We start from the raw sequence: 27,769 nt of genomic DNA, 5'->3' as shown, positions 1-27,769 counted from the left end.
CCGCACTGGACTACAAAGCTCCCTAAGTTTCTACAGTCTTCCCATTTGGCTGTGCGTGTGTCAGAATGTCATCCACATAATGCTCAGTGTTTGTGGTTTTGTACAACATTCTCTTAATCATGTGGTTGAATGTTGCTGCTCATTTGACTAACCCACATGGCATCCTCTTAAATCAGTAACATCCATTTGCTGTCACATGCTGTTTTCTCTTTAGATCCTATCTTTATCAGGATCTGCCAATAATCTTTATATCCTGTCTCCATCAGGATCTGCCAATAATCTTTACTTGGGTCGACCTGTGAAAGGAACCTGATTCCATCTAATTTTCCAATCATAGCCTCTTGGTTGCCCATAGGTTCAGTGTTGAATTTCGTCACGAGGTTCCGTTTCTGGAAGTCTATGCAGAAGTGGTTTGGCCACCCCTCTTCTTCATCATTGCCACTGGTGAACAATAGGCTGAATTTGACGACTTGACGAAACCAGCTGCTGATATTGCATCAACTTCTTGCTTTATCAGGTCTCTCACTGCATAGGGCATCTGACAGGAATGCATCCCTGATTGGGGTCTCAATATTGTATTGCACAATGTTTGTCTTGCCTGGTCTATCTGTGAAGACTTCTGCATACTGAAATAATAGACATTTTAGGTATTTCTTCTACTTCCCAGTCAGTTACTCACTGATGTTGACTTTTTTTTGTCTTCTCTCCAATCAGTGGTTTTAGGTCTGAACAAAGTCACTGTCTTCTGGTTCTGCATCTATAACAGCCACATCTGCAGCATCTATCTTTGCCTCAATAACTGTACCTGTTATGTCTTTTTCCTTCTCAAGAAACCTCTTCACAAATTGGCATGGTAAATTTTCACCCATATATACATACTGCCCAACTGAGATATCGAACTTTTTACAAACTATGAGATGCTATAAAGAAATAATAACAATACTCACGGCAAAGAGATAAATACAATAGGTTCGAGTAACGTGAAGTAAAAATTCAACTTCTGAACTACACACACAATGTACAATTCGTGCAGAGTTATGTAACGAAATTTGTCGTAACTATCGCCTTTAAAATAACTAACTCTTGTTATGAAAACTATGTAATCATTAAATAAAATAAATAATAACTCTTACTCTACAAAGTCTTGTACGTCCAACAGGCCGAAACATAAAATATCTTAGTTTTGCAAAAATAAATAACTATGATTTTAAAGGTGTATTATTTTTAATAATATACGTTATAATTTGTTGCAGTAATAAAAGACATTATATACAATATAATCTGTAAACCTGTCGATATTAAATATTGTTCAAAGTATAAACAATCCACTCTGTTGTAGATAATAATGAAAGAGATCTTTACTCACAATATCTGTCAACACTAAATATTATTTCAAGCGCAAACGTTTCAACATTTTGCATGTAATAGATTTATTTACAATATACTTTAAAATTATGTCGAAGTAAACCTTATCTTTTCATAAAAAGATGTACTTTTGAACTCCTAATATACATTTTCACACACTAATAGTGTTTATACATTTGTGAGACTAATTTGAACTTGAAACTTCGTATCCTACAAATTATAAAATGATAAAATCAAATAATCATTACGTATTGATAATAAAGCTTTACTTCACAATAACTATGGGAATTAGTGTGTCAAAGCGCCCTCTGGATACTCCTGTACAAAGTAATTTAAAATAAATTACAAATTAATTTCAAACAGCTAGTTATTCGATAGTGAGAAAACTAACCAACATTTAGTTTATATAATGTATCAGTATAATTTAACACAAATTACAAAACGCCCCTGATATATTTTGTCCAGATTAGCAGTGATTAAAGTCATTTTTGTTTTTAAAATAACTAAATACAAAAGCCATTTTATACATCACTAAATTTCAATATATTTTAGAAATATATCAGTGTGAGTTTCTACTGAGTTCACCCGGTAGGACAACGATAAGTTTACTGATTTACAACACTAAAATCAGGGGTTCGATTCCATCATTATACACAACACGTAGTTCGACGTGGCTCTGTTATTAAAAGCACAAATACTACTAATATTTAAGGTTTATTGATTCTACTTTAATTGATTGCAGACTGGTTGGGATCCACTGGTATAAGTGCAAGTAATGACAGAGACAAGGGCTTAAATATGCATCTGTAGTTTAGAAAATAAAAGCAAGATATCGAGAAATTCAGAAAAGCCACTAAACTGCAATAATAAAATTCGCGAAGTTAGACCAAGAAATTAAATATAAACCATCTCAGTCAAGTGTACTGGAAGAAAGTCAAGAAGGCTAAGTAGCCCCCGAAACTCTACAGTTAAGTCTAAGCCCCCAACTACTGGTGTTATTTCTGAAATTGTTAAGCTTAATATATGTTGCCCTAATGAAAATGCAGAAACACTCATCCTTGGCATTAATTTGGTAACTGATGAGGCAGCTGAAAATGCCCATGTTGGCGAAATTCAAAAGCCAAGAAACGTTGATCAGAGCATTGTCCACTATTGATTTGCACGATCCTGAAATACAATCAAACATAATTACTTAGAAAGTAAAAGACTTGTTAGTTGAAAATGGTCCATTAACTAACTACTCAATACTTACCTGAAAATGTTTTAAGAACTGTATGAGTTTTTCAGTTCACAATTACATATGTAGGAATTTTTTTGTTCACAATTACATATGCAAGCCCCAAAATAAGGAGTTTGTAAACAAAACTGGCTAATTCTCAGAAACAAAAGATTTTTTATACTGTTGTTTGAAAGGACAGCAATTCAGTAACCGCTACTGGTTGCAGAAATTTGTAAAACATGTTAGTATAGCTAAAAGAGCACGATATTTCCCATAGCCATTGTAGTAACTGGTTGGAAGTGGAAGGTATGCGCAATCATTGGTCAACATTATCAGCAGAGGCTTCGTACTGAAAGACAACACTGGAGAAGTGTTATAGAGCGACAGTTCTTAATCACTCAGTGTTTAAGAGAGCATAGTTTTAGCATATAACCGTAGTGGTGACAAAATTGGTGCTCAAAGTGATTAAACTGCTGGAAGGTTTAACCTTGTGATGCAAGAACATATAAGGAAAATCAATCCAGGGAGATCCATGACTAGTATTTTGGCAAGACAGCAAAAAATGAACTAATTCATTTAACTGGTAAGAAGTTCGGAAGGAAATTGTTGATCAGGTCAAAAGAGTCAAGTACTACTCAGATTTGAGTCACCAGAAGCAAATGACTGTGATACCTCGAATAGTGAATTTTTCAGACTGAGTTCTTGGATTACTTTCTTGAATTTGTAGTTGTTTTAGACTGTTCTGGTGAGACAAAGCAAACTAATTTCTGCAGCTTTTGGAAACAAATCCTGTCATTATAGAATTTCAGAAGCCATGGATCTGGTAAGGGAGCCAATATGAGGGAAAACAACAAAGGATTTGGGCTAGAAACTTGCAACTGAATTTATGTGCCTTTTATGTTTCATGTAGGTATCGTAGTTTAGTGCTCAGCGATGCAGCCTCTTCAACGGTAGAGACATTTAAAATTTATACAATATTTGTCTCTTTCGTTTAGCATGGAAATATTCTTCAATTTCTTGTGCTTATTTACCAGTAACTTAAATTTAATGTAAATTGATCGTGATTCAAGTAGTTGATGTTATTTAAACAATAAAAATGGAAATTGATGCCAAAGTAGAATAAGGTATGATTTTTATTTGGTCATGAGCTCAATTATTACAAGTTTTTTTCTTACACTTGTTATACAACATGAAATTCTGGAGTGTGTAAACTTGGTTGGCAGATTATTTCAGTATCCAAAGATGAAGTTTTATGGTGTTTTGAAACTCATCAGAAAGACAGTAATTTACCATGAGAAGTACAGAACCACTGGATTTCAGAAAGTGATTTTGTCAGCATATATCACTAAAGGAGAAACCAAGTGATTCCTATAAAGGCAGTGTCAAGAAGTTGGAACTAATTCATTAAGAACCAATACAAGTAGAGAAGGTATTTACAGAAATGAAACCTCAATATATCTACGTGCTGTTTGATACTGCAATTAGCTCTTGTAACAAGCGATTCAATTTTCTAAAAAACACAGTGAACATGTTGGATTTCTGTATAATATATTTGTGGTAGAACCATGGACATCTAGCACTTTTGGATTGCTGCAAAAATCTAAATCGGCTTCTGACAAATGGTTTATCTACAGTTATTGATGATTATGAGCTATTTGAGAAACTCAAACTTTTACCAGGAATGCTTTCATTCAATTCAACAGCCATGAGAATACTAAGTTTTCTTCATACACATGGTTTAAAAGAAGTGTTTCTACAATCATTCATTTCACTGAGGCTTCTGCTTGCTCTGTCTATTACAGTAACTTCTGCAGAAGGAAGTTTCAGTCATCTAAAACTAATAACAAATTGTTTAAGTCCTCAATGGATCAAGACCATCTGATAAGTTTAGCTGTGGTTTTCATAGAAAATGACAGACTTAATAAATTATTTTACAGCAAAAAAGCAAGAAAGGTTCAGTTCTAAATATGAAACTTTCTTATTTTTACAACTAGAATTATTTTTATTCTATTTTTAGACTCACATTCAAATGACCAGCTACTCTTAAATCGGGCTGACACCTAAAAGCTCAGAAGAACTGAAAGGCATCCTAAACATTGTCAAGCCATTAATCTTTTTCTCACTACCCATTTTACTAACGACATGCACGATTTTTTATGAGTTAATGAGCTGTGAAGATTACCAATTAGATTATACAGATCATTAAAATCAAGAAACGTCCATATTTAAGCAACATGAGTATCGTGTGGTCTCACAACAATGTGCTGCCTTAGACGTTATTACACACTCAAAAACTACAACTTGAAAGCCCAGTGTTCTAAATGATAAGCATAGGTCTGTAATACTTTTGTTAAAACATGTAAGGGTATTATCTTAATAACTGGGGAAAATGGGATAGAACTTGATACATTGTGTTGCCAAACTGAGATAAAATTTTCGCAGTACAGTGCCTTCTAGAGGCCTCATTTAAACCCAAAATACTTCGCCACAACTGGTATGGGGATAATGCTGACAGCCATAATTTTGGGTTCCTAACTAGTTCTGATCTTAAAACTTCATGGATCACTTCGTACCTTATTTAAAGTACTTGTATATTACATTGGAAAACAACATGTTTTAATGGCTTTTTTTTTTTCCCGCCAGTCTAGAGTAAACTAGCTGAAATCTTCATATGAATCTGCTGTTGGGAACCAATGATCAAGAATGTCTGAGTAATGTCTAAATTTGGCTGCACGTTTTCCCCAGACAACAAATCACAACACAAATATGTATGTTCACACACAACCAAAGACCGGTTACCCACTACCCCTGAACTGTTGTCCATGAGTATCCGCGTTCTTTTAAACAGAGCAACAATTAATAAAAAAAAAATATGAGGTTTGTTTGTTTGTAATCAAGCACAAAGCCGAGCAGTGGGTCATCTGTACTCTACCCACCATGGGTATCGAAACCCCGATTACAGCTTTGTAAGTCCGCAGACATGCCGCTGTGCCACCGTGGGGGCCGAAAGTGTGAGACAAACATTTGGTTATTGGAGATTAGCTAAAAGGCAAAAAGTGAAGCTTTTTTGTTTGTTTAAGTTAACTTTTCAAATCGTGTTGACATTTATGTATAATAATTTTAGTTTCGAGATTGTGACAAATATTCTGTTCATCGAAACAGTAATATAAAATATATAACACACTACCAAACGTTATTGTATGTAGTATACAACAGCAATGATAGTAAAAAAAAACAACAACACATGTACGTGCTATTCTCTTCACGTGCGTTCAAATATTCTTAATATATCTTCATTTATTAAAATATATATTTAACAAACTTGAAAAAGTATCAGGCTTTTACAAATTAATAAATCGTGTTCAAAAGGAGGTCTATTTGTGTCGCAAAGTAGACATTCAAAGTTGAATACCTCTGTTACACTCTCAAGTAAAGTTGAAAACTAGCATTATCATCATTTCCTAAAAAGGTTAACAAACAATGTTCCCATTACCAGAAAACAGTTCCACAAATTTTGTTTTTTTTGCTACTGTCTTCATATCTTTCTTATAAAAGTACCAAATGCTATTGTCTTCTACCTTCCGAAATACCATAATATATATAGGTGGAAAAAACAAACAATCTTACCTCTCGTTGTTTGAATATTGCACCAGATGCGTGGAACTATTTTTCAAAATAGCGACCAAGTGCACGTTTTGAGACTTAGCTCCTGTTAGATATACACAAAATTTAACATAATAATTTTTTGATTCACCATTTTCATTCTAAAAGGATTACCACTTGTTTGAAACTGATCCATAGTAAGTGAAAGGCAAGGTTTATCGAGTTTTCTGATATCTAATAGCGAGAAATCATAACTTTTAACAACAATAAAGGTATAAGCAAAGATGACAGTTTATATCAGTGAAGATTGAACTACATTTTCTATAATATGTATCTACGTAAAGTAGAAAATCTGATGCTTTTTTATATTCACTACAGTCGCCATGTGTCTAAAACTTAGTTCTTAACAGTGGTAATGGATAGAGCATTTTAAAAATTAGTTTTACTTAAATGCACTATGCACAATCACGAAGTTCATATGTTAATAAAAAACATAGTGTTAATATATATTAAATAATAATTTAGAGCAGAATTAAGTTTGTGTATTATGTCACACAGTGTGAAAAAATAACAACGTGTAAAAATTTTCAGATAATCGAAGCAATCGAATCTTCAAAAAAGTTCAGATATTATAACAAATTAGTTCTGTCTTTTAATTACATTTTTGGCTAAAACCCGTTATGTTTTGGTTTTTCTGGTAATTATAAAAAAGTATATTTATTCCTGATACTTTAGCTACAGTATTTGACATTGTTGTTACTAACTCAAATAAAAACAAGAGGGAATCCTCAACAGCTGCGGCACTTGAAATTATTTTAGGTGGGATTAGAGTAAATTAATATATAAGACTTTTTTTTTTAATTTATTAACTATATTTTTGTGCGCCACCAATACTAAGCTTGGGGAAGACGCGCATATCAGATTCGATTTTATTATTCATCAGAATTTCTTCTAATAACCTACATTCAAACTAAAATTCTTTTAGACAAGATTAGAGTAAATTAATCTGTGAAACATTGGACGTGATCAAATACATTAATAGAAAGGGTTTGACCTCCTGAGTTCAAAATGGCAATTAGATGTCAAACCGGTCAATAGATGGCAGAGATATGAGCTAAAGTTTGCACTCAGAAAAAAAGAACAACCACCCAAACCTCAAGGTCATTCTAAGAGCCTTTACACCGTAGCTAATAAACGCATTATTTGTGGTGCCATTGGGGTTAATTATGAACCAGTAAAACTTTAAATCTTTGTTTATTATGCCTAATAGTGAATATACTATAAAGATTTTTAATAAACAGCCATAAAAGCTCGTATTCATATATTTTTATATAGTAAGTGGCGTTATCTATTGACAGATATTGTTAATATTATTTTAAAGCAGGTATTTTTATTAGTTTGTTTGTTTGTTTTTGTTTTTGAATTTCGCACAAAGCTATTCGAGGGCTATCTGTGCTAGCCGTCCCTAATTTTGCAGTGTAAGACTAGAGGGAAGGCAACTAGTCATCACCACCCACCGCCAACTCTTGGGCTACTCTTTTACCAACGAATAGTGGGATTGACCGTCACATTATAACGCTCCCACGGCTGAAAGGGTGAGCATGTTTGGGGCGACCGGGATTCGAACCCGCGACTCTCGGATTACGAGTCAAACTCCTCCAATAGTTGGATTGATCGTCACATTATAACTAGTTGCCTTCCCTCTAGTCTTACACTGCTAAATTAGGGACGGCTAGCGCAAATAGCCCTCGAGTAGCCTTGCGCGAAATTCAAAACAAACAACGTGAATGGGTAACGTGAATGTATGAGACCAACCAGTTGTTACTTTATGAATTGGTAAGTGTTTCTAGCTAGAAAAAAAAGCGCAAAACTAAATAGTTACAGATCACCGAAATATTTAGTTACCAAAGATGTCGTTTGGAGGAACGGTTCTTTCGTGGTCGGAATAAAAAGCGACAAAAACAACAACAACAAAAAATAGATCGATATCCGTAGGTTAACCATCAGAACATCACTGGAGAAATAAGTTGTTTCAACAACGTTTTAGAACTGGTATTTTCCTTTTGAGCTTACTTGTTGATCAATTATATTATACCATAAACTACAGCTTTTATAATACGTACTTAATAATGGTTGCACCAGTGATCGAAATGCCTATTATAAAACATATATTACTGTAAAAGCTGTATCTTATAATGTTGACGAGAAACCCACTTGAAATAAAAATGTATCTCAGAAGGGCTGGTATGGGTATTAACACTTTTACTACCCATACTAGCCGTTCTGAGTTACAAAAGGACATACCTGATCCGTCTTTAATGACAATTCCCACAAGGGTGTCACTTCTTTTTGAGTCAAGAAAGTCTGCATTGGAAACCCGACCAGTCTATTAAAATAAGATTAAATACCAGCCAATGGGGGTTTAGTAGTCTTTGTTGTTCTTGACCAGCTAGTCATCCGTATAGTTAATGGGCTACTCTAATAGAATAGTTAGATTTTATTGTCATTTTCATTCTAAATTATTAAGTGAAAAACTAAAAGTTTTGTATACAGAATAACATTACAACAATCATGAAAGAGCTTACATTATTAACTTCTTATCGCACCACGTTTTAAAATTATAGACAAACAAAATTTATGGAACACATATATAATTTTTGTTTGTTTGTTTTGAATTTCGCGCAAAGCTACTCGAGGACTATCTTTGCTAGCCGTCCCTAATTTAGCAGTGCAAGGCTAGAGAGAAGGCAGCTAGTCATCACCACCCATCGCCAACTCTTGGGCTACTCTTTTACCAACGAATAGTGGGATTGACCGTCACATTATAACGCTCCCACGGCTGAAAGGACGAGCATGTTTGGTGCGACCGGGATTCGAACCCGCGACCCTCGGATTACGAGTCGAACTCCTCAACACGCTTGGCCATGCCGAGCCCCATATATAATTCAAAATTCCAAAAAATATATAAAAAATAAAATTAAACATCCTGTTTTCTCTTGACCCTACTCAAAATTTAAAAAACGTTTCTTCTTTGTTTGTATTAGTTGTTATTTTTGTAGCTGTTATCCTTGTCTTGTTTTGTACGAAGATACACAAAACCCATCACGGGTTTCGAAACCCGGTTTCTAGCAATATAAGTCCACAAACATACCACTGTGCTATTGGGGGGCTTTTTTGTGGCTAAGCAGTCTCCAAATATCATTTCCGTTTGGTGCCTTATAACAGGTTGGATTAAAAAAACGTAACAGAGAGGGAGGATAAAATATTGGACACACAGTTACCCTAATAATGCACCCCTTATCCTAAAATGCAAGTTTTGGCAACATAATGCGAAGAATGGACCCTCTAATTCATAGTCCAACACACTAGTGACTAAGTTTTGCTCAGCTGTTTGGTGTAGGATAAATTATTTGTTAGACCCCAATTGAGTTATTAACCTTCCAGTTTGGATACACTTTCTTAACATACTCTGTACCGTGTTTGTAATGTTGTTTCATTGACAAGAGGAAACTGAATTACGCAAGATTTGTTGCATTTTCTTCAGTAGAAAAATATGCCTCGTCAAATACAACAACATACTTCTGCTTGTCGCATTCCAGATAGTGCTTGTATGGCTTTCAACATTTGTTATTTGGTTATAAAATAACTAAATCATCTGTTACTACATTTTTTGTAGGTCCTTAAACTGCGAGTTGGAAGTTGGCTAATCACTTCTCTTTTCAAGGGAGACGATGAAAATTGTCCCAGTAATTATAGGTCGGTTAGTCTAACATCAGTGGTGTAAAACGTTTTTGAAAGGGATAAAAGATGCTTTATAAAGTTATTTAACAAAGTTTTAATTTTTAGGGGGGATAATTAGCATGGTTTCACGGGGGGGGGGGGTCTTACCTTACTAATATTTTGATATTCTTTGAAGAAGTTACTGCGTATACTCACTTTGAATCTCTTTATTTTATAGAGACTGGGAAGGCCTAGATGAACCAACCAGTTACTTTCACTCAAATGTTATGAATGTATATGTTAATAGTACTGCATAACTGCTGGGCTGAAAAGTTATATGCTTATTTGTAGTACCATTGTTAAACTTTCAGATTATATCGAAACTATTTGGTAGTATGTTTTTAACAAAGAAGGAATGGGTTCCCTAAAAATAATGTTACTTATTTTGAAAAATAACAAGATTTGACGGGACAAATGTTTTCATCTTTAAGTTTCAGATGTTATGAATGGACCAAAAAAGAAAACATTTATTATTTATTTTTCCTTTTTTGTATGTAAAGTTTTGAAACTTCAAGAGAAATATTTTATTCAACTATATGGCGTCCCCCTATTTGACAAGCATTAAGTCCATATACTTAGAACACTAAAATCCAGGATTCGATTCCCTACAGTGGACAAAGGAGACAGCCCACGGAAACTTTTCTCTAAACACAAACAAACAAAAACATATGGGATTGACTAAAGAGTATCGTATCCCTGAAGAACTCTTCATTTTAATTTGATCGTGACTATTTCTCTAGGATGTAGATAAGATGCATTATATTGTAGGAAAAACAAAAATCTTTGTACTGTGTTTTAACATAGAAAGTTAAGAGATATGTATGTAAGTTAATCTTAATTTTCTTGTAAAACATTTTATATTATTAAAGTTGGATGTCACTAAACACACGACGAACAACTTGATAAAATAAGTGAGCTTTATATGAAGTGCTTTTTTTTATTAACCAGCTCCCCCAGTGACACAGCACTACGTCTGCAGGTTTATAACGTAAAAATCGGGCTTCGATACTCGTAACTGCATGGCATAAATTAAGTAGCTTTATGCTAAACTGCAAACAAGCACAAGATAAACCGAGATATGAATTAAGAGGGAATTTCTTAGTGTATAAACGGAAAAAATGTCGAAGTGACGTCTCCTTCAGAATGGATTAATACACTTGAAAGTTTATCAGGCTTAAGTGCAAAATCTACAAGACATGAGTTATCACAGTACTTAAAAAGCAAAACAAAAACTTTTAAAGCACCCAGAAAGCCAAGCGGTAGAAGGAATGTACATAAATATGTCATCATAGGAATTTGTTACTTAAAAAAAAAACACAAAAAAAACGTATACAGCTATCAAACGCTTTTCATAATGCATGAAATCGGCGACTAAGAATATTAATTTTGAATTTTACCTGGGTATTTAATACGTTTGAATGTTTTAAACAGTGGTTACATTTTTAGTTCCCTCAAACTAATCTAACTGTGCCACTCTGATTAACGCGTATGAAATAAGTTGGAATAGGTGGCGCAATTAGCTAGCTTCAATGTATGGAGGAAATATGGAAGATTTTGACGAAATTTATGAAGAGGTAGAAGAAGATGAGAGATTTATTGATGAAACCTACGTTACTGTAGTTCCAGATCCTGTTGTTGTTAGAGGTGCTGGGAACATGACTGTGTAAGTTCCCAATAATTAACTGTAAACACTTATTTTGATTTATTTGATCAACGATGATAGTGACACTCGTGTAAATTGTAGTATACTGAGCAGTCCAGTTAATTTTGGTTAGTTTTATGTACTACGTACCCAAAATTATGGCAATGAGTTTGTTAACTAGAACAACAGCAACAGTGTAACTAGTGGCTAGAAGTGTAAGTTAAGTAGATTAACAGAATAACAATACTATGGTATATTTGGCTTTGTAAAGGTTCTCTAAATTTTAATTAAACTGTAGTAAGACAGTAGTTTGCAATTGGTGTTTGATTGTTCCTTCTCAGTATCTACGTGGTTCAGTATGCAATATTAATACATGTCAATAGTAAAAATAGGATTATGGTCACTGGGGGTGTTCATAGGGATATTATTTTCTAAACTTTTTTTTTAACTGTTTATATATAAATAAAATTGCTTGTAGGTATATGTTATTGTTCATCATACTGATATTAAAAAACCCATAAAACTTGAGACATAGAAAAGCAAATGATAAAAAAACGCATGAATAATGCAGTTAATACACTAACTCATGATGAAGTCTGTTTTGTTGTTTACATGAGAAATGAGTGATTTCACTTAGTTTAATTAATAAATTATTTTTACTTAGAAATTTAACAAGTAAAAACATAAAATTACATAATATGTGGACTCCACTGATAGTGAATGGTTTCAAAATAAGTTGGCAATTTGAGAGTTAATAATAGTGAAAAATCATTCAATGTCTATTATATTGCACAGCTGGACATTACAACTTACAAAAATAAAAGACCAAAACTATTGATGAGGATTTCTAATGATATCAATGTCTTTTAAGTTACACAATTAGACGTAATCTTTATAAAAGTAACTTAAAGGAAAATATTATTTAAGAATTTTATGTTTTATAAAAGAAAGAATCACAGTAATAGTTGTTCAGTCATGAATTTACAGTTTGTTATGACTTTATTTAAAGTTTGGGTTAAATATCATTTGTACAAGGAACTTTGCACTCAAGAAATCTTTCCAGAATTTCCCAAAATGATTCTCTATTAAAAGACCAAGGCTATGGTATGGCCACTATGTTTCTAAACAAGATGAAGCTACAGGCATGGCTGCTATATGTGAAATAAAGCTATGGGCATGGTACACACAAATATGACTGCAACAACTGTGGGCTTCAGTGATGTCAAGAAAACCCACTTGTAGAGAAATATATATGCAAAACGGCTCGTTTGGGTTGAGAACCTGACGATGACTGAAGAAGGTCAAAATGTTGTTTGCTCTTCTATGAAAAATATTTTTCAACCCAAACGAGCCATTTTGCATATATATAACTGTGGGCTTCATGTATTTCCTATGTAGGTGTTGATAGAAAACAACCTAATTTATGAATATATACTGTTTATTTACAAGTATATTTGTCAGCCATTGTCTATTTACAGAAAACTAAGAATCAGCTCGAACTTAAACAGTAACTTACAGTAAAGCCACTTGGACTAAATACTTCTTTGAAATGTTGGTGGTTGTTTTTTAATATTTACATGTCAGTGAATACAGGACCTGTATGTAGTTCCATTTTGTTGTTATATATGCTTTTTTCAGCCATTGTGCTTCCACTTCAATGTTTATATAAACATTGCTTGGAACCAAATACACTGCTGTAACTTGCTTGGGACTCACTGGACCTATTTCTCACTAAAAACTTGTCTAGTGAGGTTTGTGCCTGCATTTTAAAATGTTTCTGAAATAAGACATTGTCATTGAAAAGGTTTATGCTGCAGTTTGCTACAGCTTTGTCAGGGTGAAATTTTTCCCACAAAACTTTGTAACTCTCCCTATTTTCCACACATTTCCATGATTAGTGAACTAGGAACATCCTCCCTTCCCTCCTCCTCATCTGAAGATACTTCCTCAGTTGCCTTCTGTTGCTGCTCCTTCTGAAGGTCTTGGAGTTCTTCCGTGGTGAGCTCAGTGTTGTGGTCTTCTACCAACTTCTCCATATCATCACCACTCACATTCAAGCCCATACACTTGTCTAGTGAGACAATACCCTCGACAACAGGCTCAGCCTTAAAGCCTACAAAGTCTCTATCTGCTACTGAGTCTGGGCACAATTTCTTCCAGGCTGACTTCATGGTCATCAAAGACACTTCTCTCCAGGCTTTGTCTATGATCCTCAAGCAATGGAGGATATTAAAGTGATTTTTCCAGAACTCTCTGAGGGTTAACTCTGTGTCAGAGGTCACTTCAAAGCAGCTTTGAAACAGTGCTTTGGTGTAGAGTTTCTTAAAGTTTGATATGACCTGCTGGTTTATGGACTGAATGAGAGGAGTCATGTCAGGGGGCAAGAGCTTCACCATAATGAAACTGTGCTCCTCCACCAACTTGTCTTCCAAGCCTGGTGGGTGAGCAGTTGTATTGTCCATCACAAGAAGGGCCTTGAGTGGCAACTGTTTTTCCGTGAGGTAATTCTTTACACTTGGGGCAAACACTTCATGGACCCACTCCATAAAAAATTGCCTGGTTACCCATGCTTTACTATTAGCTCTCCACATGACATTCAGTTTACTTTTCAGGACATTATTTTTCTTAAAAATCCTCGGGTTCTCAGAATGGTACACAAGCAAAAGCTTAAGTTTTAAGTCCCCACTTGCATTACTACATAACAATAGAGTTAGCCTGTCTTTTATTGGCTTGTTTCCTAGCAGTGACTTCTCTTCCTTGGTGATGTAGGTCCTTTTGGCATTTTCTTCCAAAAGAGGCCTGTTTCATCACAGTTGAACACTTGTTGGGGAATAAAACCTTCTACATAGTCCTTAAATTCCTTAAGAAATTTCTCAGCAGCATCTTTGTTAGAACTGGCACCCTCCCCATGTCTCACCACACTATGTATGTCACTTCTCTTCCTAAATTTTTCAAACCACCCCCTACTAGCCTTAAAGGCATCACTTGTATCAGCACTTGTTCTAGGGATGTTTTTCAGGAGGTCAGCATGCAACTGCTTTGCTTTCTCACAAATGATGGTCTCAGAAATGCTATCACCAGCTAACTGTTTTTCATTTACCCAAATCAACAACAGTTGTTCTACCTCTTTCATTGTTTGTGATCTTTGTTTCGTAAGCACTGTCACTCCTTTGATGACCTCTTTATTTTTCAGTATGGTGCAGACTGTAGACTTCACCATACCAAACTGTGTAACAAGGTTAGATGCACAAACACCATTCTCATACTTCGCTATGAGATCTTTTTTCACCTCTATTGTGGCTCTAACAACTTTTTGGTTTGCTGCTTTCATTATCCTTCTTTGACCCCATGGTGGCTTATTTAATTAGAATATTTAGAAAAACAACAAAAGAAACAACAAGAAAAACGAGAACGTTCACATCAGATTTTAGCGGGGTTGTGGACTGAGTGACAGGTGCAGGTAAAATGTTTTTGGCAAGCTTGGCGTCGGCCAAAAATGGTCGAAGGGTCATTCAGGTCATTGGTCGGGTTATTTCGGGGTTGGGGCCACGACAGCTTGGTTCTGGAACCGAGTTTATATTCGACAACTGAGACATTTTTTTTCTTAAACAATATGTTTGAGAAGGGAGTCATTCGAGAACTTAGGTACCACTGTATATTGTCACCTTTTTTATGAATTTCCCTCATTTACAGTGGAGCGCCATTAAGCCGCGGACCAGTAAACCATGAAATCGTTTAAGCTGCTGTAGCAAGTCTTGTGAGCGAGGATTATCGCAGCTCACCACTAATTTAAGAACGTGTAAAAACACGGCTTACGAATTTAATCCTGGCTTTATAACTTTAAGGGGATATTTAAAAAGGATTTGCTTTATTTTGGGAAATAAATAAAATATATTACAATAGAAATCGACCGTTAATCTACCTTATCCGCTCTCTATGTCAGCTTTATGGAGGCCGCCATTGTTACCAAATCACACCTCTCCATACATTAAAGTTAATCCGCGGTAAATCCATGAAAAAAGTGATCAATAATTAAAGTATTATTTTTAATTCGATAATCCGATATAATGATCACGCAATGGCCCGGATGAGGCTCCTCGGCAGAGCTGTTGGCGACTTTGGCTTTTCAGTCATGAAGGTTTAAGTCGCAGACCACTTAAGCCATGGTTAAGCAGGTTGACCCCCCCAAATACCGCAGCTTAACGGTGCTCCACTGTATTTCTCAAGGAACTAATATGGTGGCCAGACTGCTCCAACATCACCACCTGGACCATATCTCCACATTTTCATTACTCTTTGTTCTTAGGCTGGGGGAATATTTCTGAATTACAATTTGATTTCGGAAGATTGTTCTCTGGAGGAGTTTTCTGGACACATCAGTGCTCTCTCAAACATCATGCTGTCTGTTGGGCATGCACCAATTTCCTAACCTATCTTATGGATTGACTAATTATGATCCACTTAGACTATTCTTCAGTCATATCCTGTATCAACTGCCAAGGAAGTTTGCATTCCAAAACCTTTTGTTTTTAGACATTGGAACTCCTCTTCTGAGTTCATTCCTTTCAGGTACATCTGATAGCTTATCACATTCCAGGTGCACTGAATCTTGATGCAGACCACCTTTATCAATGGGACCACATATTGCCCATGGGGTTGTCTCTACATCATCAAATGTTCTGTTGGATCTTCTTCCTTCTCAGAACACCATAAACTGATGTCTTTGTCACTCCATTCTCTCTTTTGGTCTTCTGTTCCCCACCCCTCAGTCTTGGCTGTCATTGCCCTAATTCCGAACTGGTCCCATCTCTGCCATTATGCCTGTCCTCTTTTCTGTTTTCTTCCATGAGTACTTGCTTTGGTCTAAGACATCTCTTGAAGTGTCATGCTTGTGGCTCCTTACTGGCCAACCCATCCTTAATTTCCTATGCATTTGAATAGTTTATGGTCAAGTAAATGTTGTATTAAGACCAAAATACTTTTTCATCTCAAAAATTAAAATTTATTTTGTGTAGTCCCTAAAATTTCCTAAATATATTTCAGTTTTTTTAGTAAAACTTATTTTATCTGTTATTATCCTTACCCTAACTCAAAATGGGATTAGTCAGTTTCACTGACTTCATAACTCCCAAACATTTTTTTAATAAATCTAAACTTCCTTTTTTCTTCCAAGAATGAATTCAAATTGTAACAGGAAACTATATTAATATATTCTAAGTAGCCTTAAACTTGTAACAGTATACATCTATTTATAATTACATTTTATTTTATTTTTGCACTTTTGATTGCCCTCTGAACTGTGTCTAACTATTATCAGTGCCATTACAAGTTGTAAATCACTCAGTGCATGTGCAGCTCAGTTTAAGCTATCAAATTACATTACCCATGTACTGCTTGCATGTTTCCTCATGAACCATTTTTATGATGTTATTATTACTTATTTTACCTAATCTAATCTTAACTAATCTGAAAAGATCCCTATTTTTACATTTTAGTTATTTTTATAATAATGCATAAAGGACAAACATGAAAAACAAGAAATGAAGTACTGACCCAATTATCCTTTTTCTTGCTGTTTCAGTTCTTGAGGACATTTATGACTACATGTTGTATACTAATGGTACAATTAACTAAATAATTTTTATATAATTAAATAATGCACAAAGAACATAGACTAATGACATAAAAAAAGTAGACAATTTTCCTACTTCTCAATTTTTTTGTTTTCTAACTATGCAACAAGGCCCATTACATATTAATCCAAACTAATTATTAAGTTTTTCACTACAACAATGTTGGTACTTTGAGTGAAGTTGACTATTATCTCTTTAAAACACAGCATTATGCAATATATCTTTCAGTTTGGCCTCACATCTGCTCCATATGTTTTTGCTGGATATTCAGAACATTTTCACATCAACTTCATTCCCTCAGAATTCATACTTACCATTACACAAACAACTGCCCTTTCTCACCGTTTGACAGAACTGCACATTTGATTTGTTATCATAAGCTGTGAAGGTTTCTTATTTTATAAAAAAGTAATTCTTTCTCACATACCATACCATATCCATTACTTTTTTATTTCTAGACTAAGCCAAGAGTAATCTCCTCCTCTGAACCTTCAGACCATGGAGGACACAGTTCATAAAATACAGTTGTCTCTTCTTTCACCAGTTTTTATTGTTGTTGTTTTTTTGTTGTTTTTTTTGGAAGGGGGTCATCCTTGAAAATATTCACTTCTTTAGGTTGGTCATTACAAGACCAGTGGAACATTTGCACAAATGTGCTACATTGTCCAGTGAGATTGTCATGTTCCATTTTGCTGAATCTTGGCTGCTAGCTGGACGTGGACAATACAACAGAAGGTATACCTCTACCACCACCAAATGTTTCTTTTCAGGCTTAGGGTGCTTGTATGGAAAATACAGTATTCAAGGGACTTTGGGAGGTAGGGGAAGCTTCTCTCTACATCAGTTTCTACAGCTTTTAGGAGTTTAACAGATGAGATGAAAGATGGTTTTGCTTCATTTAAACAATTCCACAGTATTCTGATACATTTCAGAGTAAAATAAAATAAACTCACTTTGTTTTTGACCAGTGAATCTTCTCTTTTAGGCACATAAGTGCCAGATTGTTCTTCTTGTCGTGTCCCACTGGTAATAACTCAAGTGACCAACCACTTCTTGTCCCAACAGAGCTCTTCCTACAGAATGAATGCTTCATCCTCAAAATTTTCATTTGATCTGCTCTGGTCTAAGAACACAACAGATGAATACTTTTTCACACACTGTGCTCCTCAGTGTGGATTCCTGTACATGGTGAGGGGACCTCCCAGAAAAGGTTCTATTTTTTCAGTATACCTCCTCTGGGATCTAAACATCCACCCATGTAGTTGCCGTGCATGGTGACCTCTGAAAGGGAGGAAAGGATCCTGGTGGTTGAAGGGTTCAACCCTAACACATCACTTTAGCCTTGAATTCCTGTAGATGGGTAACCCTGGGGTAGCTCATCAAGGGTCATTCAGCTGGTCCACTTATGCTAGCATCAATCAAGTACCAGTGTTGGATATTTTCAATAGGTGTCATGGATGTTGTGTCTGATGCTGTTGTTTGGGTATGGTGCTTATGAAACCCTGGCATTGCTGCAAAATCATTGTTTGGCATTGTAGTGCTCCATGGTTGGTAGGGTCAGTAGGCACCGAAATATTCCTTCTCTATTATCGATCCCCCAAATAAAAATCAAATAGTGAAAAAATAGTCCATAGGTAAACGGCCATGCCTTGAAAATTCTGAGCAACAATTTTCAACCTCTTCAACATCTGTACCTCATTTTCTGACACTACATTTTCTTTTAGACAAACCTTTAGGGCTCCCTTTTTTATTCAGAAGGGACTAGAAGAGCTTGCTGGCTTTCCTAAGTCAGTCAGAAAGCTTCGTTCTGGTAACATATTGGTGAAAAAATCCACATCTCAACACAGTGAACTCCTCTTGCATTCAAAGGGGATTGGGGATATACCTGTTGAGGTTAATCCCCATACTACTTTGAATTTCTCATGAGGAGTTATTGCTGAGAGGAATATGAAGAACATCCCTGAGTCAGACATTCTCACTGGTTTCTCTACCCAAGGAGTTTCTACAGTGATGTGTATCTCAACTTGCAAAGATGGAATTATGATGCTGCATAATGTCCTCATTTTAACATTTACATCACCGCATCCACCTTCTACCATCAAGGCAGGTTATCTTAATTGCAGGGTACAGCCATATATTCCAAATCCTCTCAGATGTTTCTAGTGTCAGCAGTTTGGTCACTCAAAGACATCATGTTATGGTTCCTTGACATGTGCTCTTGCAGTGGCAAGAACCATGATGCCAATGAGTGTGAAATAGACCAATTACCGTGTTAATTGTAGTAGATCTCACCCATCATTCTTTTGTTCATGCCCTAGGTGGGTGGAAGAAAAAGGGGTACAGCATTTTAAAATGGTTCACATTTCTTACCTTGGGGTTCAAAAGTTATTGTCCTCCTCTCCATTTTAGGTGTATGCTACTGCACTTTATTCTACCACAACAGTGGGAGTGCAGACGGATCTCTGGAGAGGTGTTGATATTGATGGGAGGGGTTGCTCCACAGAGCGCATGCTCTCAATCACAACCTTTCTCTCTTCAATACTGGTTCTCATACTTATTTTCATGCCTCTTGTCAGTCTTTTACTGCTATTGATCTCCCAGTCTACTCCCCTTCACTATTCTCCCACTTTTCACAGAGGGTTGACAGTATCCCACAGGGCAGTGATCATTTTTCTGTCATTTTAAGAGAGACTGTCCATGGTCGATGCTATCTGACCCCCTTCTCCTGGTGAAAGCTGGACCAAACCAACTGGCCCTCTTTCACTGCTCTCACAGAACTTAATCCTGCCATCATCTGTGAGCCATTGATAGACGAGTGCATGGCAGCAGTGACTGACTGTATTATTCAGGCAGCTACTCATTGTATTCTTAAATCCTTGACATGTTTTCTGCAATATCCTCTTCCATAGTGGAATCATGCCTGCCACATGGCACAAAAGGCTGAAGAATGGGCCTGGGATATATTTCGTAGATATCTCACACTTTCAAACTTCATCACGTTTCAATGAGCCCATGCAGATGTTTGGCAGGTAAGACGTGAAAACCAGAAGGAATCTTGCATTAAGTTCACAGCCAACATCTCTTCTACTGCCAGTTTAAAGTCATATGGGACAAGGTTAAGAAGGTCAGTGGGCAGTATAATTTTGTCCCCCTTTTGATTTTGTTCTCTCATGGCCAGAATGTTGCTGATGCTCAGATCATTGCCAGTACTCTTGGCAAAAGCTTTTGCAGGGCATCTAGCACTTCTGCTTCATCCTCCACTTTCTTAGCCATCAAGACTCGGGGCAGAGCAATCACCTCTTTCCTTTCAGGCTGATCATTTCTATGACTATAATTTCCCATTTACATTGATGGAACTCAAGGTGGCTCTTCATTGGTTTGGCACTACAAAGGTTGGACCTGATGATATATACTATGAGATACTGCACCATCGCTCTCCTGCTTGCTGTTCTTCAACTGTTCTTCAAAGATGTTAAAAATGTATATCATTTAATAAAACATTGTTAAAGCTGCAGTAGAAACGAAGTGTAATATTGAAAAATGTTTGTGTAGTGCTTTTCAGGATCTATACTAAAGATAGTTGATTGTAAATTGTTCATGTGGGGCTGTACAGGATCTGTACTGAAGATAGTTGATTGTAAAGTGTACATGTAGTGCTGTTCAGGATCTATACTAAAGATAGTTGATTGTAAATTGTTCATGTCGGGCTGTACAGGATCTATACTGAAGATAGTTGATTGTAAAGTGTACATGTAGTGCTGTTCAGGATCTATACTAAAGATAGTTGATTGTAAATTGTTCATGTGGGGCTCTACAGGATCTCTACTAGTGATAGTTGATTGTAAATTATTCATGTGGGGCTGTACAGGATCTATACTAAAGATAGTTGATTGTAAATTGTTCATGTAGTGCTCTACAGGATCTATACTAAAGATAGTTGATTGTAAATTGTTCATGTGGGGCTGTACAGGATCTGTACTGAAGATAGTTGATTCTAAAGTGTACATGTAGTGCTGTTCAGGATCTACACTAAAGATAGTTGATTGTAAATTGTTCATGTGGGGCTATCCAGGATCTGTACTGAAGATAGTTGATTGTAAAGTGTACATGTAGTGCTGTTCAGGATCTACACCAAAGATAGTTGATTGTAAATTGTTCATGTAGTGCTCTACAGGATCTATACTAAAGATAGTTGATTGTAAATTGTTCATGTGGGGCAGTACAGGATCTATACTAAAGATAGTTGATTGTAAATTGTTCATGTGGGGCTGTACAGGATCTATACTGAAGATAGTTGATTGTAAATTGTTCATGTGGGTCTGTACAGGATCTATACTAAAGATAGTTGATTGTAAATTGTTCATGTAGTGCTCTACAGGATCTGTACTAAAGATAGTTGATTCTAAATTGTTCATGTGGGGCTGTACAGGATCTATACTGAAGATAGTTGATTGTAAAGTGTACATGTAGTGCTGTTCAGGATCTACACTAAATATAGTTGATTATAAATTGTTCATGTGGGGCTGTACAGGATCTGTACTGTAGATAGTTGATGGTAAAGTGTACATGTAGTGCTGTTCAGGATCTACACTAAAGATAGTTGATTGTAAATTGTTCATGTTGTGCTCTACAGGATCTATACTAAAGATAGTTGATTGTAAATTGCTCATGTGGGGCTGTACAGGATCTGTACTGAAGATAGTTGATTGTAAAGTGTACATGTAGTGCTGTTCAGGATCTATACTGAAGATAGTTGATTGTAAATTGTTCATGTGGGGCTGTACAGGATCTCTACTAGTGATAGTTGATTGTAAAGTGTACATGTAGTGCTGTTCAGGATCTATACTAAAGATAGTTGATTATAAATTGTTCATGTAGTGCTGTTCAGGATCTATACTAAAGATAGTTGATTATAAATTGTTCATGTAGTGCTGTTCAGGATCTATACTAAAGATAGTTGATTGTAAATTGTTCATGTGGGCTGTACAGGATCTCTACTAGTGATAGTTGATTGTAAAGTGTTCCTGTTGTGCTGTACAGGATCTCTACTAGAGAGTGTTGATTGTAAAGTGTTCCTGTTGTGCTGTACAGGATCTCTACTAGAGATAGTTGATTGTAAAGTGTTCCTGTTGTGCTGTACAGGATCTCTACTAGTGATAGTTGATTGTAAAGTGTCCCTGTTGTGCTGTACAGGATCTATACTAGTGATAGTTGATTGTAAAGTGTTCCTGTTGTGCTGTACAGGATCTATACTAGTGATAGTTGATTGTAAAGTGTTCCTGTTGTGCTGTACAGGATCTCTACTAGTCATAGTTGATTGTAAAGTGTTCATGTGGGGCTGTACAGGATCTCTACTAGTGATAGTTGATTGTAAAGTGTTCATGTTGTGCTGTACAGGATCTCTACTAGTGATAGTTGATTGTAAAGTGTACATGTAGTGCTGTACAGGATCTATACTAAAGATAGTTGATTGTAAATTGTTCATGTGGGGCTGTACAGGATCTGTACTGAAGATAGTTGATTGTAAAGTGTACATGTAGTGCTGTTCAGGATCTATACTGAAGATAGTTGATTGTAAATTGTTCATGTGGGGCTGTACAGGATCTCTACTAGTGATAGTTGACTATAAAGTGTACATGTAGTGCTGTTCAGGATCTATACTAAAGATAGTTGATTATAAATTGTTCATGTAGTGCTGTTCAGGATCTATACTAAAGATAGTTGATTGTAAATTGTTCATGTGGGGCTGTACAGGATCTCTACTAGTGATAGTTGATTGTAAAGTGTTCCTGTTGTGCTGTACAGGATCTCTACTAGAGAGTGTTGATTGTAAAGTGTTCCTGTTGTGCTGTACAGGATCTCTACTAGAGATAGTTGATTGTAAAGTGTTCCTGTTGTGCTGTACAGGATCTCTACTAGTGATAGTTGATTGTAAAGTGTCCCTGTTGTGCTGTACAGGATCTATACTAGTGATAGTTGATTGTAAAGTGTTCCTGTTGTGCTGTACAGGATCTATACTAGTGAAAGTTGATTGTAAAGTGTTCCTGTTGTGCTGTACAGGATCTCTACTAGTGATAGTTGATTGTAAAGTGTTCATGTGGGGCTGTACAGGATCTCTACTAGTGATAGTTGATTGTAAAGTGTTCATGTTGTGCTGTACAGGATCTCTACTAGTGATAGTTGATTGTAAAGTGTACATGTAGTGCTGTACAGGATCTCTACTAGTGATAGTTGATTGTAAATTGTTCATGTGGGGCTGTACAGGATCTATACTAAAGATAGTTGATTCTAAATTGTTCATGTAGTGCTCTACAGGGTCTATACTAAAGATAGTTGATTATAAATTGTTCCTGTTGTGCTGTACAGGATCTGTATTAGTAATAGTTCATTGTAAAGTGTTCATGTGGGGCTGTACAGGATCTCTACTAGTGATAGTTGATTGTAAGGTGTTCATGTGGGGCTGTACAGGATCTCTACTAGAGATAGTTGATTGTAAATTGTTCATGTGGGGCTGTGCAGGATTTCTACTAGTGATAGTTGATTGTGAAGTGTTCATGTTGTGCTGTACAGGATCTCTACTAGTGATAGTTGATTGTAAAGTGTTCCTGTTGTGCTGTACAGGATCTCTACTAGTGATAGTTGATTGTAAAGTGTTTCTGTTGTGCTGTACAGGATCTCTACTAGTGATAGTTGATTGTAAAGTGTACATGTAGTGCTGTTCAGGATCTACACTAAAGATAGTTGATTGTAAATTGTTCATGTTGTGCTCTACAGGATCTATACTAAAGATAGTTGATTGTAAATTGTTCATGTGGGGCTGTACAGGATCTATACTGAAGATAGTTGATTGTAAATTGTTCATGTGGGGCTGTACAGGATCTATACTAAAGATAGTTGATTGTAAATTGTTCATGTAGTGCTCTACAGGATCTATACTAAAGATAGTTGATTGTAAATTGTTCATGTGGGGCTGTACAGGATCTGTACTGAAGATAGTTGATTGTAAATTGTTCATGTAGTGCTCTACAGGATCTATACTAAAGATAGTTGATTGTAAATTGTTCATGTGGGGCTGTGCAGGATCTGTACTGAAGATAGTTGATTGTAAAGTGTACATGTAGTGCTGTTCAGGATCTACACTAAAGATAGTTGATTATAAATTGTTCATGTGGGGCTGTACAGGATCTGTACTGTAGATAGTTGATTGTAAAGTGTACATGTAGTGCTGTTCAGGATCTACACTAAAGATAGTTTATACTAAAGATAGTTGATTGTAAATTGTTCATGTTGTGCTGTACAGGATCTATACTAAAGATAGTTGATTGTAAATTGTTCATGTGGGGCTGTACAGGATCTCTACTAGTGATAGTTGATTGTAGAGTGTACATGTAGTGCTGTTCAGGATCTATACTAAAGATAGTTGATTGTAAATTGTTCATGTGGGGCTGTACAGGATCTCTACTAGCGATAATTGATTGTAAAGTGTACATGTAGGGCTGTACAGGATCTCTACTAGAGATAGTTGATTGTAAAGTGTTCCTGTTGTGCTGTACAGGATTTCTACTAGTGATAGTTGATTGTAAAGTGTTCATGTGGGGCTGTACAGGATCTCTACTTGAGATAGTTGATTGTAAAGTGTTCATGTGGGGCTGTACAGGATCTCTACTTGAGATAATTGATTGTAAAGTGTACATGTGGGACTGTACAGGATCTCTACTAGAGATAGTTGATTGTAAAGTGTTCATGTGGGGCTGTACAGGATCTCTACTAGTGATAGTTCATTGTAAAGTGTTCCTGTTGTGCTGTGCAGGATCTCTACTAGTGATAGTTGATTGTAAAGTGTTTCTGTTGTGCTGTACAGGATTTCTACTAGTGATAGTTGATTGTAAAGTGTTCATGTGGGGCTGTACAGGATCTCTACTAGTGATGGTTGATTGTAAATTGTTCATGTGGGGCTGTACAGGATCTCTACTAGTGATGGTTGATTGTAAATTGTTCATGTGGGGCTGTACAGGATCTCTACTAGAGATAGTTGATTGTAAATTGTTCATGTTGTGCTCTACAGGATCTCTACTAGAGATAGTTGATTGTAAAGTGTTCATGTGGGGCTGTACAGGATCTACACTAAAGATAGTTGATTGTAAAGTGTTCATGTGGGGCTGTACAGGATCTCTACTAGTGATAGTTGATTGTAAAGTGTTCTTGTTGTGCTGTACAGGATCTCTACTAGTGATAGTTGATTGTAAAGTGTTCATGTGGGGCTGTACAGGATCTCTGCTAGTGATGGTTGATTGTAAATTGTTCATGTGGGGCTGTACAGGATCTCTACTAGTGATAGTTGATTGTAAAGTGTTCCTGTTGTGCTGTACAGGATTTCTACTAGTGATAGTTGATTGTAAAGTGTTCATGTGGGGCTGTACAGGATATCTACTAGTGATGGTTGATTGTAAATTGTTCATGTGGGGCTGTACAGGATCTCTACTAGTGATGGTTGATTGTAAATTGTTCATGTGGGGCTGTACAGGATCTCTACTAGAGATAGTTGATTGTAAAGTGTTCATGTGGGGCTGTACAGGATCTCTACTAGTGATAGTTGATTGTAAAGTGTTCATGTAGTGCTGTACAGGATCTCTACTAGTGATAGTTGATTGTAACTTGTTCATGTGGGGCTGTACAGGATCTCTACTAGTGATAGTTGATTGTAAAGTGTTCATGTGGGGCTGTACAGGATCTCTACTAGTGATAGTTGATTGTAAAGTGTTCCTGTTGTGCTATACAGGATCTCTACTAGCGATAGTTGATTGTAAAGTGTTCATGTGGGGCTGTACAGGATCTCTACTAGTGATAGTTGATTGTAAAGTGTTCCTGTTGTGCTGTACAGGATCTCTACTAGTGATAGTTGATTGTAAAGTGTTCCTGTTGTGCTGTACAGGATCTCTACTAGTGATAGTTGATTGTAAAGTGTTCATTTGGGACTGTACACGATCTCTACTAGTGATAGTTGATTGTAAAGTGTTCCTGTTGTGCTGTACAGGATTTCTACTAGTGATAGTTGATTGTAAAGTGTTCATGTGGGGCTGTACAGGATCTCTACTAGTGATGCTTGATTGTTAATTGTTCATGTGGGGCTGTACAGGATCTCTACTAGAGATAGTTGATTGTAAAGTGTTCATGTGGGGCTGTACAGGATCTACACTAAAGATAGTTGATTGTAAAGTGTTCATGTGGGGCTGTACAGGATCTCTACTAGTGATAGTTGATTGTAAAGTGTTCTTGTTGTGCTGTACAGGATTTCTACTAGTGATAGTTGATTGTAAAGTGTTCATGTGGGGCTGTACAGGATCTCTACTAGTGATAGTTGATTGTAAAGTGTTCCTGTTGTGCTGTACAGGATTTCTACTAGTGATAGTTGATTGTAAAGTGTTCATGTGGGGCTGTACAGGATCTCTACTAGTGATGGTTGATTGTAAATTGTTCATGTGGGGCTGTACAGGATCTCTACTAGTGATGGTTGATTGTAAATTGTTCATGTGGGGCTGTACAGGATCTCTACTAGAGATAGTTGATTGTAAAGTGTTCATGTGGGGCTGTACAGGATCTCTACTAGTGATAGTTAATTGTAAAGTGTTCATGTAGTGCTGTACAGGATCTCTACTAGTGATAGTTGATTGTAAAGTGTTCCTGTTGTGCTATACAGGATCTCTACTAGTGATAGTTGATTGTAAAGTGTTCATTTGGGACTGTACACGATCTCTACTAGTGATAGTTGATTGTAAAGTGTTCATTTGGGACTGTACACGATCTCTACTAGTGATAGTTGATTGTAAAGTGTTCCTGTTGTGCTGTACAGGATCTGTACTAGTGATAGTTGATTGTAAAGTGTTCATGTGGGGCTGTACAGGATCTGTACTAGTGATAGTTGATTGTAAAGTGTTCCTGTTGTGCTGTACAGGATCTGTACTAGTGATAGTTTATTGTAAAGTGTTCCTGTTGTGCTGTACAGGATTTCTACTAGTGATAGTTGATTGTAAAGTGTTCATGTGGGGCTGTACAGGATCTGTACTAGTGATAGTTGATTGTAAAGTGTTCATGTGGGGCTGTACAGGATCTGTACTAGTGATAGTTGATTGTAAAGTGTTCCTGTTGTGCTGTATAGGATCTCTACTAGTGATAGTTGATTGTAAAGTGTTCCTGTTGTGCTGTACAGGATCTCTACTAGTGATAGTTGATTGTAAAGTGTACATGTAGTGCTGTACAGGATCTCTACTAGTGATAGTTGATTGTAAAGTGTTCCTGTTGTGCTTTTTGTACAGTCGATCATATTTGTTTTTCAGTGTGTTACTATTTGTGTCAAATCAAATATACATTAGTTTAAAGAATATATTGTGGAAATCGTACTTGGTAAGATTACATTCTTTAATGGTATTTTGTTATATGTCTCTGCAACTTTAAATATCATAAAGTTTGTTCTGGTTGTGTCCATAAACAAAATATTTAATCTTTATTAACTAAGTAGCATTCATTTTG

At 36.1% G+C, this 27,769-nt stretch overlaps 1 protein-coding gene across 1 annotated transcript in view; it reads left to right on the top strand.

Moving 5' to 3' along the window:
- Positions 1–11,327: 11,327 nt before the first annotated feature.
- LOC143230001 (cysteine-rich hydrophobic domain-containing protein 2-like) overlaps positions 11,328–27,769 on the top strand; it is a 50,003-nt gene continuing 33,561 nt past the window's right edge. Inside the window, exon 1 of the mRNA XM_076462939.1 lies at positions 11,328–11,630. Within this exon, the coding sequence (XP_076319054.1) occupies positions 11,497–11,630 (134 nt within the window). The 5' untranslated portion in view covers positions 11,328–11,496. The remainder of the gene's footprint in view (positions 11,631–27,769) is intronic.

The sequence above is a fragment of the Tachypleus tridentatus genome, chromosome 10 (genome assembly GCF_004210375.1).
Source record: "Tachypleus tridentatus isolate NWPU-2018 chromosome 10, ASM421037v1, whole genome shotgun sequence".
Taxonomy (NCBI): Eukaryota; Metazoa; Arthropoda; class Merostomata; order Xiphosura; family Limulidae; genus Tachypleus; species Tachypleus tridentatus.
This window is presented reverse-complemented; position numbering and strand designations above follow the sequence as displayed.